We start from the raw sequence: 11,701 nt of genomic DNA, 5'->3' as shown, positions 1-11,701 counted from the left end.
TCAATGCTTTAATGCTTTACAGATGGTACTGTTTTAATGTTCTACTAATAATCATGAAAGGTACAGCTATCATAAAACACGAGAGAAAGGTTGCATGGCTAGAAACTGCTGATCAACTGAATGGGCAAGCTGCAACTATGTTAAAATGTTTTTTTAAAAATAATATTTGCCCAATATTTAGGCAATATTAAGAGCATTTGGCACTTCCAATGAGTTATTAGCAACCATATAAATACATTTTGATTACTAATAAATGCTGGCTTGATGCAAAATACATTAGCTTTACATAATTAGAATGGACACACAGACATATTTAAAAATATTTGGTAACTTTTTTTATTATTGTTATTTACAAAGATTTTTCCAAATATGTAGCTGAAACAAGAGTAAAAGTATACAGAGAACTGTAATCAGAAAATATAATATTGCAAAGCCTTCCACACAAACACAGTCACACAAAATCTGCATTCGGCAGTCAGTGAAACCTACAGATACCTATGTTTGAAGAGTCCATTTCATTAAGAAAATATTCCTCCTGATCTGAGGTTTGGCAGGTATTTTACAGTGCCAGACTGTACTGTCCATTTGCGATAATGTTGCACAGGTTTTCTTAGTAAATATGCCCTTATTCACATTCATGTTAATGTTCATATTTTCATCTGTTTTGCTGTCCTCTGTTCTCCAGTAGCTTCTGTTCCACCCGCTGGCTAATGCGTCGTAGATCGGCGTGAATGCTGGGTCTCTGAGCAAGGTCATCTTGTAGGCAGCGGGCGATCTCCAACTGACAGATATCTTCGCTCTGCACCAACCGCCTCACAACTTGCAGACAGCGATCTCGCAAGGTCAACACTGGTAAACAAATATCAAATTAAATTTTAGATGATCAAAAATTCACATCCGCAGTTATATGGCTAATTTACAAAATGACTGAATTGGTTATCAGTCTGAAAGAAATATGGATACCAGGCAATGTGATGTTGGCAATTGAGACTTGTCCATTTTCAAGAGCAGCTGGCAGATACATCTCTTTATTGTTGACTACCATTGGATCATCAGTTTCTGCATCCCGAAACATCCATGGATGTCCTGACAGAATCAGAAAAACAGTATGAGAAACTTTCGTTCAAACAGATCATTGCACTACTTTAAGGGATAGTTCATTGAGAAAACTCTGTCATTAATTACTCGTTCCAAACCTGTTATCCTCATCAGTGACTGAAAACAGCATTTTTTTTTTGGTGTAAACTCTAAAAATAATTAAATCCAAAAGTATAGTTTAGTGTAAAATATTGTCAGAAATTTTGGAATAGGTTCAAAAAAACCATGAAACCAAAAATGAAATGGGTTTGAATCACTTACACTTGGGTCACATTAATGTTTGAATCAATTTAGAGATTAATAATCACCTATGGGAAAACTCTCAGATGTGTCAAAGTATACTTTGTTAGTTCATGATATAAACCCGAACTGTTTGGTCTGCCTGATGTAATTAAAACACTTGTGTTGAGTCGTTTTAAACATTGACTGGCATAAAAGGTGTAAAACAGGCTGAAGTTGCCCAGAACAATTCAAACGTCTCAGACAGTTATTTTCTAATTAGCAACAATAACTGTACGAACCCACATAAGTTGTCATTCTTCGCCCGGTGTACGGCTGAATAACAGCGTATGGCTGCGGCTCCCCGCTGAAGTTGATCCAGACGGGCTTCACGACGCGCGGACTGCAGTTACAGAACACCACGCAGGCCGGAGTCCGGCTGACCAGAGACCGGACCAGCGGCAGCGGCAGCGGCCCCTCCGCAGACTCCTGAGGCATCGCCAAAGACAAAACCAGACTAATGCAAAGATACGAATAGCAGCCACGCTGCAAGCAAATAAATACACGAACTAGAAACGCTAGAGTTCTCTTCTGAATAGAATAAACTCATGCGCCACGGCCTAAAGCATTGGGGAACGGTGGGCACGTAACGCGTACGTGACTATCAACATTTCATCTGTACAGCTTGTCGTCGTTTGTTGTGACTGCGTGATCATGTGAGAGCCAGTGAAGAAGACTGCGCCACTGCGCAACATCTCCCTCTGGCGGTTTGGTCGGAAATGAGACACTACAGTAAAGCATTACAGTATAAATAAACTACAGTCTCTCTCTCTCTCTCTCTCTTAAATGGCATAAGAATTATGAAACAACAGACATTTCAAACATTATGCTTCACTGTTGTCACATGACCTTAATTCAGCAAAAAGCTTAAAATAAAATCAGCAAATTAATAACATTTTGACCCTCCCTGTGAAATCCAGGCTAGTCTCAATAGATAACAAGCATCAAAGTTTGATTTCAACCTTTAATTTCACTATGATTTCAATCTTTGACATGGTCCCAGCATTAAATATATCATGGTTACAGTTTCACAGAATGTTCTTTAGCTTATGAAGGATGATTTTATGTAACTGACAAAAAATTATTTTGCAATAATAATTTTCCATTTTGTACACATTTCCAAGTTTGTCCAGAAATGTGTGATCAAACTATGGCTATGTTTGGATTAGAAGACTTGATATTTCCACAGTATGTATACATACAATATCATTTTTATTTAAGTGTTTATACAAAAATTTTAACACATTACAATAATCCCACTTGTTAACATTAGCTAAAAATGAGAAATATATTTGTAACAGGATTTATCTCATGTCCGTTAAATAATAACAGATCATTTTCAGAATTAAACATAAACCAAGAACAATAAACACTTTAGAACTATTTTCATTGTTGGTTCATGCTCACTAATGTAGCTAATGTTAACATATATGAAACTGCCCAAATTGAAAAGAAAAGATTAAACACTATGCAACATTTCAGAAGCGGTTTATTGGTGAGAATTTATCAGCACTGAACAGTATTTAATCTCTTGCACATAACAGATATGCAAGTCAGTGTGTATCATGTTTGTTTTCTTATTACAGCTATGTTTCTAGTGAAGAATGAGCGTGTTTGTGTGCTGATTTTCTGTGTAAACTGTGTATTTTGCACTCCATTTAATGAGCGTGCACAGAGTCTTTATATTTTAGGAATTTTCTCAATGCAAACTGTAGTTTCTCGGCAAACCAATTCCGTTCTGGATACAAGTTTTTGGCATTCAAATCGACATACACATATCATCTTTCAGTGAAATGGTATCCAAATAAAAAACATGTAAAGGATGAAGCAAAACTGAGAAATACAAAACACCCTTTGAGAATTGCTCTTGATATTGAGTCTAGATAACATAAATGGTAACTCCCTGATATTTCCTTTATTATTCACCAACTGACCATTTTAGCCAGGAGTTGTGTGCCAAATGGACACAAGCACATGGGACATAGCATATGGGGAATGATTTAATTCAAGCAGTTTAGATCTTGTTTTGAAGATGTCCAAGAGCATTTGACTGGTTGAGGTATTCTACATGATTGTTGATTATGTTGCTAAAAGTGAACATGAAAAGACTTTCTGTAAGACTAAATTATATCATCACACTTTGGTGTTAGAGATTTGACCCTATTTTAACACAATACTCATAAACATCCAATCAAGATGACATCTTGCTTAACAGTTATCTAGGCAGTAATAATGAAGAAAAGACTGCTAGACGGTAAATTAAGTGCATTACAACAGACTGTAATATCTTAAAGAGTCCATCTGGTATGATATTGCACGTATCAGGCTGTAATTTACACAGCACAAGGTGTGTGAGGGCAACAACTTGCATTCTGTTCTTTCTACTCCTTTATCTTAAGCTACCCTGTCCCCTTTTATTTCCTCTCCCTTTTCATGCACACATCTACACACATAAACTCACAAACACACTTTCTCTCTCTCTCTCTGGGTGAGGTTTTGGGGTCAACAGAAGAGACCCCTGGGGGAGCATATGCTTGTGGGCTGTAGGGTTAAATGTCACAAGTAATGCTCAGATCACATTACAGGCACAGCAAGCGTGACCCCTCGACACCCTCCTCGCCCTGTGGGATTGTCGGTAAGAGGGCAGAACGAGTCAAACCCCAGAACCGAGGTGGACTCAGATCTTTTTTTACTGCTGAGAACTTCCAGCCCATATGAGAGCCACAGGTTCTGCACTGAGCAATTGTCCACGCATACCTAAGCAAAGGAATAAATGTATAATTACATGAAAATTGATCAAAAATACATTTTTGAATGTACAAAAGCTTTGACTCTCACCCTGGAAACCAACTATGTAGTGTGGAAGGTCGTCCAATCAGGTTGAGGTTGTTGGCCTTGTAGACTGTAAGCGTCTCGTGAACATAACCATGTGGATTCACATATGCTGCCATTGGCCCATACAGAGAGAGACTAAAAACAGAGGAGTGCTGAATGAGTATTTGTTTTCATTTCAATCTTAAAAGGAAAGATCACCCACAAATTCTATGTACAATGGATTATCGAGGAAGAAAAAGTGTAGGGTGAGGACTTGGGTTCTATCCATCAGCTGTTGATTAAGCTTGTAGTTGATTATAAGAAAGTCTGTTAGTGTATAGAATAGAGGGAAAAATGTTTTTATGCATGAATGAATTGAACACAATAGGATCAACAACATGCATTTAGAAAATAAGACTGAGTGAATTTTTATTTCCTGTTGACTTTAATGGTATATATAACCACTTTCATGTTGCTTTAAATTTATAAATTAAATTTAAATAAAAGTATGCATTTAGCAGACGCTTTTATCCAAAGCGACTTACATTGCATTCGGGCTAACAATTTTTCCTAACATGTGTTCCCTGGGATTCGAACCCCCAACCTTGGTAATGCAATGCTCTACCACTTGAGCTTTATTTTATTAATTGGTGCTTGATGCACTTTGGTGCCTTGAATCACCATCCACTTGTATGACATGAGGGTGAATGATGATAGAATGTAATTTTTTTGTGTTCACACAAAAATGAATTTTTTTTCATTATTTACTCACCCTCAATAGATTTATTGTGGTGAACACAAAAGAAGATATATTGAAGAATGTGAGTCCCCATTGACTTCCATGATATTTTTTCCATATTATTGAATTCAGCAAGGACCAACAACTGTTTGGTTACCCACATTCTTCATAACATCTTACTCTGCTCAGCAGAAGATATAAACTCATACAGGTTTGAGTAAATGATAACAGAATTAGCATGTTTGGGTGAACTGTTCTTGTAATATTTTGAGTGTGACTAAATTCTCAGTGTTTTTAAAGTTATTGTCTGTACCTGAAGATCTCATTCTTGCTAGTTATCTCTGTATCCTGGCACTGTTTACAGCAGAGAGAGGTGCACTGTAAGGAAACATGAAGTGCATACATATTGCAAAACATATTGTTACTGGACAAAAAGAGAGACTTACATAAACATTTATAGACAGAGACAACCAAACATATACACACCCTGTCCATGATGTCCAACTCACAACGCAGTCTCTGGATGGCACTGCCAATCTTCAGCAGCTGCAGTCGCAGAGCATCATCTATTGGCAGACACGCGGCCACCCTGTATGAGAAATCTGCAGGGAGAGAGACACTCTCTAACTACTCGACTGTGTGTGTGAGCTTGAGAGCATCTGTGTGCCTGAACCCAGTGTGTACCTGTGGGATTCGTAGGCAGGGACTCGTCTTTGAGGTTTTCATCCCATTCATGGAGCTGTTTCTTTACTCTGCTCATGAGAGTTTTCTAGAGAAACACATACACAAGCATCAGTGCTAAAATGTTGTCACTCACGTTATAAAAATGCTGATGATTTTTTTTTTTTTTAAATTGTACGTTTTTAGAAACATTTGTCAAAAGCACTGTTCATTTCTAAGGGGGTAAAATTGTTAAAGTGGGGAAAAAAGAAATCACACCTTTAAGGCTTACTATGCAAATGAGCATTTGAAAAATGGATAAAGTAAAATGTATAATATAATAAAATTAATAAAGAGAGATAAAACTCACAGAGTCATATAAGGCATACACCCAAGGAGGCCATGAGGTCATACTAGCACAACGAATCTTCTTCTGTAAAAGAAAATAAGAGCATATTACATGAAGAAAAATGTATGTTACTTATGACTTACAAGGGTGACTTAAAAAAAAGAAAAAAAACTGATTCCAGAATGTTTAAGAACTGTGTGTTCTTTAATAAAAACATATCATGTACATCAGTTACCTGTCTACAGATCTGGATACACCGGTCCTGCGGTGGTGTTGTTTGTGAGTGTTTGATCTGTGGTGTGTGTGTGTGTAAGCGTGGCAGGAACTGCAGTGCACATAAAGGGTCTGGCAGAATCTTCTCAGGTAAAATCTGTACTTTTGCCTGACGAATCCTGCAAAAACAAAAATGTGCATGTATGGCAGTGTCTCTTTCACATTACATTCCTGAAAAATAGCGAGGTGGTTTATTACTACAGTACATTTTGTGGACAGCACATTGTAGTACCTAGTGAAAGCATGTATATAGCCCTACCCATCTGCTTGTGTGCGTATTTCATGCACTCTGAAGCGCTGCCGTCCAACAGCTTTGATCTTCACTGTCTCTATGCCGTACTCCTGTTCTTCACGAAAAGCATAGATCTCTGCAGTCGTCCCAAACTCCGCTTTTATCTCCACTCCACTCGCATCAGGACTGGGAGAGATAGAAACACGTCAAACTACAAAGTGCATGTACAAATGTAAGAAATATAAATACACCTGCAACCCCTCCACTGCAACCTGCATGGTTCTCGAAGAAGAATCAAAGGTAAGTGATCATTAATGTGGAGCAGTTATTATTCTGCATCTTGTGAATGTTAATACCTGTATGCAAGCACTGCAAACGTGCGGTCTTGGCTTATGAGGTTGCGGAACATGCTGACCTCCTGTGGCCGGAAAAGCTGCAAGGGTAGCGTCTGGCCTGGGATCAGAATGAGTGTGACTTGGGGAAGAACTGGCAGATTCTGCACACTGTCCTCATCATGCAGGGTACGGCCGTGAAACTCCTCCATGTCTGAGCCCAGATACTTCACAACATACACACAAACGTAGACAAACATGCAAAAATTTGAGATTGAGATTTTATATAAAGCCTATATAGCAATACTTTGACCATCAGCTACGTGCATATTATGTGCATGCCAATGAATTCAAAATGAATCAATAAGGTGCTATATACTTAAAATGATTTTAAACATATTAGCCTCAGGTCAGGTCACATGACTGGTGTTTAAATTAGTGCTGTCAAAAAATTATTTGCAATGAATCGCATCCAAAAAAAGTTGTTTTTAATATTATATATGTGTGTGTACTGTGTATGTTTATTATGTATATATAAACACACACATACAGCATATATTTTGAAAATATTTACATGTATTTAGGTGTATATATTTATATTCATGTAAATTATATCATATATAAATATATTATAGAAGCATAAAACCTTTTTCTTTAATATATACAGACGTGTGTATTTATATAGAAATAATAAATATACACAGTACACACACACATACATTATGTAAACAAAAACTTTTACCTTTGATGCAATTAATTGTGCTTAATCGTTTGACAGCACTAGTTTAAATGTACTGCTGACAGATGACACTCACAGCGTGTGAAGTTGGCAGACTCGTGTCAAAGTTTATAATACTTGGCTTTTCTGCATCCTCACCATCTCGATCCTCAGTCTCCATGTCATCCTCTTCTTCTTCTTCATTTTCTGTAGAAAGACAGAAAGATTAGAGCTAGAATATAATCTCACTTATCCCAATCAACATCACATCGTGTTTATTCATTGAGGACAGAAGAAAACTGGTCCCCCAAACTGACTCCGGTTTCTGACTCCGACTTGATTAACTGGGGTCTAACAGACACTTAATACTCAATAATATATTATCGATTTGACAGCACTGACACTATTAGATGACAACAAAATTTCAACTGAATTGAGCTGAATAATGTCACAGTTGACTTCTGTGTTATAGCTGGGTCAGATTTGTTCTTAATTCATGAATTTTGCAACATCAACATTGGCATTTAACTGAATTGAATTCCTTTGTAATACTATGAAGCTGCTGTGAATCGATCTCTATTGTTTAAATTTAACACTAGAAAAAAAAATGTGACTTCACTCTTTTAGTATTCACTTTCACTTTGTCAACTACATCTACATTTACATTCACAACCTATTTCAATTTGCTTTCGATTTTAACCATACAGAGTTATTTGAGGACAACCAGGCATGCATAAAGCCATTAATAAGCAAAGTGCAAGAAAATTTCTCATCTGGATAAATAACACAATGATTATAATAACGAATGTCTGTTGACAATACAATGAAACAACCAAATACGTGCACGCTTCACTCAACAATATTGTTGCAGCTATTAAGGCTACAGAAACGAAACGTGTCGCAGAATATCGTTATTAATTAAGTGTTTTACATAACAGGTGTACGCAGACACTTGAAGATTGCAGAGAAGCCCCCTTGTCAGCTGACTGGATCTGGATCTGTCAGTAAAGATCTCCCTGCATGTTCTGAGCAGGACATGAAGATGGCATGATTTTGATACTACTATATACTCCGTGTTTATAAGGAAACTAGCAGGCATACGAACCTGGCAGGAGTTGTAGTTGGTTGCCCATTTCGTCGTTGAGGTTGTTGTCGCCTCCACCCCTCTCAGCAGCCATAACCGTGTGTTTACACTCCGCTCAAGCGCAGCACTATCGTGAAGAGATATGTGGGGAAACACACACAGCGCCCTCACGTGAGTGGATGTCAGAGCTCCAGTGAATTTGACTCATTCTATTGAATCGAATCTTTTGAATCAGTTCACTAAAAATATCCATTCAGGTGCGCTTCAGTGTTGCCAAGTCCGTGGTGTTCCCGCGGAATTGGGCTACTCTCTGACATTGTTGCGGCTGGATGTTTTTCACGTCAGCGAATTGAAGCGACCCCAATAACGTGATATTTAACCCTGAAAAGCCATTGGTCTAGCTTTGGGCTATTTTTTGTAGCAATGGGCGTGTTTTGCTGGGAAAACCTGGCAACCCTTTAGTAGCTTTCAACAGATCAAACCATAGTACCAGTAGTGTGTGTGTGAGAATCATTTAATCAAACTGATTAATTACAGGTAACGTTAAACCAAGGAAATCTTGTTATGCTAAATTAAAATGTCGAGGCTCTAGATTTTAGAACGAGCTTATTCCTCGACAAAGTGAGCTTCTGAACACGAGAACGAAAAGCTGCCCTGCTCGTTTATTTCGTGAACATATCTTTTAAGTGAACGAATCGTCGTAAATGAAATGAAAGGCGGCATTTTTTTTTCGTGAAAGAATCGTTTTCATTAGCAGGTAAGATACGTCGAAACATTGACACACATACACACCACATAAAACAGTAAATGTAGGCTTTGCTTTAATTAAACATGAAATGTTCTAGCATGTTTAAATAAAGCAAAGCCTACATTTACTGTAGTTGATGTGATGAGCTACACCTGTGGGTGCTCTCTAGGACACCTGTGTGAACTTGAGGAGTGGATTGATTTAAAAAAAGTGAAAAGTGTTTGTGCGAGTAAATGTGACATTACTCATTAAGGTAACATAATATTTTTTTTTGTTTTCTAGTACATTCACTTTGCATTTTAATATTTTGAAAAGGTTATATGTATGCAGGGTTTTTTATTCTCATTTGCTTCTCAGGTGGATGATGGCTACAGCAGAGCATTTATGCATCATACTTCTGTTATGTGTGTGTTTCTGTACTTGTTTGAGTGACTATTACTCCCTGCTTGGAGTTTCTCGCTCAGCATCTTCAAGGGAGATCAAGAAAGCATTTCACAGGCTGGCCCTTAAACACCATCCTGATAAAAACCAAAGTCCTAATGCACAGCAGGTCTTTACACATATTGCTCAAGGTGTGTGTTTGTTTGTAAAACTCTCTCTATATATATATAACTGAAGTATTTCATGATTAATTTTGTTACATTTTTCCTCCAGCTTATGAAGTACTATCCGACAGGGAGAAAAGACGAGTCTATGATCAAATGGACTACTTAACTAAATCTGATCAGGCTAGGGAGGGAAAGTTCAAGAAAGATGAAAAAGAGGATATGGACAGCAATCCCTTTGTCAAAAAAGGGACATTTCATAGTAAAAGGGGTTTCCAGCATTTTGGTTTAGAGGAGCTGCTTCATTCACTACGGATGGATGATGACTTCTTTATGGGCGAACAACCTGGTTATGAAGGATGGAGTTTTAATTTTGGGCCTGAGGATGAGGATGATGATGAAACAGTCCTGCTCAGTGATCTTTTTAACATGCTTTAATATCAAGGGTTTGTGTATCTTGACCATATTAAGTTAATATATTTATCAATTACAAAAATTTAAATGGGTTTTAAATTGCTTTGCATAACTATCCTATTGCTGTGTTTGTTAAATAAAATTTAAATTTAAACAATCTCTGCATAATAGTCATATTATTCTATAGAGAACGCTTATTTAATTCTTAAGCGATATATATGTTTCTATTTGAATAAATTTAAGAACATTTAATTTCCAAAGATAGCAAGCTTCGGTGAGTCACCAACATAAGTTAATAAAGATTACATCCAACTCTTTTAAATCAATATTACAGTTCATAGAAATTGATATGGATTTTAACACAGAGCTTGCACGTTTCCTACAGCCAATAACTATATGTTAAGACACTAATTCTTTTTTGGAAATTATGAAACCATAAATCCCCTTCCTTATTTAGTTGATATTTTCTTGTGTCAGTTCCTCAACTCTTCTTACTGGTTGGACCTTTTAGAAACACCTCAATAATGAGCAAAAGTAAGTTCCTTAGAAAAATGTTTTTTCATAGCTGCTATGAAAATTAATTATCCAGTAATAAGTAATGTCTGCTTCAACGAGTCATTGACTGGTAAGCACATTCACATTTATAGTGAAAATTATGATCAAAAGGGCTAAAGCTGACAGAATCCTTGATAAATATTCAGCCTGCTCTATCATGCTCAGCATTTCCTGCTTGAACTTGAGAGGGTGGAGTGTTCAGGGTGTTTTTTCCCTTCTTTGTTCAAACAATGAACAGTGATTTTGTGTCACCGTGTTTGTCTCCCCTTAGTGTGTCTATGTGTGTATGTACTTAACATTTGTCTTTAGCAGGTTTACTGACTGCTTACTTTAGCCTGATGACTACAAACCTGAGTGAGTCAGACTTTGCAGATGCTCTGTGTGCCAGTGAGATAAACCCCTCCATTGGTTTCCTGTTTTTTTTTTTTTTTTTTTGGACTGTGAATGAAGGAACCAGAATTACACATTCAGGTTATGACTAACTACAACACTTTCAGGGTGTTGAGCCTAAATGTGGTGAATATGAATCAGGGATAAGAAAATACGGAGACACTATGATGTGATACAGTGTATTGTACTTTCTTTTTTTATTGTAGTTCATCACAAGCTTGTGACTTAGTGATTTGCTAAAATCTGGAATGAATGAAAAGGAAAAAAATTCTCTGAATCCCTTTCATGCTGCAATAAAGATCCAAACAGATAAACAGTCTAATAGAGAAGGACATAATATTCCCATCTAAATACACACACGTTTCTGCCCTCAATACCCAGGATATTACTAAAAAATCTATCATTTTAGAAACAAGATTTACAACTGTTTACGATCTATAGCAAATAAAATAAAATAAGTATTACATTTAA

The 11,701-nt window shown here is 36.9% G+C and overlaps 3 protein-coding genes across 3 annotated transcripts; 1 reads left to right on the top strand and 2 right to left on the bottom strand.

The window, feature by feature from the left end:
- Positions 1–312: 312 nt before the first annotated feature.
- vhl (von Hippel-Lindau tumor suppressor) lies at positions 313–2,026 on the bottom strand. The gene is made up of 3 exons (XM_059570171.1): positions 1,620–2,026; positions 964–1,086; positions 313–849 (listed from the first exon to the last, which is right to left on the bottom strand). The coding sequence occupies exons 1-3, from the start codon at positions 1,813–1,815 to the stop codon at positions 656–658; spliced, it is 513 nt and encodes a 170-aa protein (XP_059426154.1). The 5' UTR covers positions 1,816–2,026; the 3' UTR covers positions 313–655.
- Positions 2,027–2,849: 823 nt separating this feature from the next.
- On the bottom strand, positions 2,850–8,775 carry LOC132160997 (protein cereblon-like). Its single transcript, XM_059570765.1, has 11 exons — positions 8,600–8,775; positions 7,592–7,701; positions 6,801–7,003; positions 6,472–6,630; positions 6,175–6,331; positions 5,961–6,023; positions 5,615–5,699; positions 5,417–5,532; positions 5,244–5,308; positions 4,216–4,347; positions 2,850–4,134 (listed from the first exon to the last, which is right to left on the bottom strand). Exons 1-11 carry the CDS (start codon positions 8,670–8,672, stop codon positions 3,957–3,959), a joined length of 1,341 nt encoding a protein of 446 aa, XP_059426748.1. The 5' UTR covers positions 8,673–8,775; the 3' UTR covers positions 2,850–3,956.
- Positions 8,776–9,511: 736 nt separating this feature from the next.
- zgc:152986 (uncharacterized protein LOC101884054 homolog) lies at positions 9,512–10,442 on the top strand. The gene is made up of 3 exons (XM_059570170.1): positions 9,512–9,579; positions 9,684–9,898; positions 9,981–10,442. The coding sequence occupies exons 2-3, from the start codon at positions 9,688–9,690 to the stop codon at positions 10,307–10,309; spliced, it is 540 nt and encodes a 179-aa protein (XP_059426153.1). The 5' UTR covers positions 9,512–9,579; positions 9,684–9,687; the 3' UTR covers positions 10,310–10,442.
- The last annotated feature ends 1,259 nt before the right edge of the window (positions 10,443–11,701 follow it).

Source organism: Carassius carassius, chromosome 17 (genome assembly GCF_963082965.1).
Source record: "Carassius carassius chromosome 17, fCarCar2.1, whole genome shotgun sequence".
Taxonomy (NCBI): Eukaryota; Metazoa; Chordata; class Actinopteri; order Cypriniformes; family Cyprinidae; genus Carassius; species Carassius carassius.
This window is presented reverse-complemented; position numbering and strand designations above follow the sequence as displayed.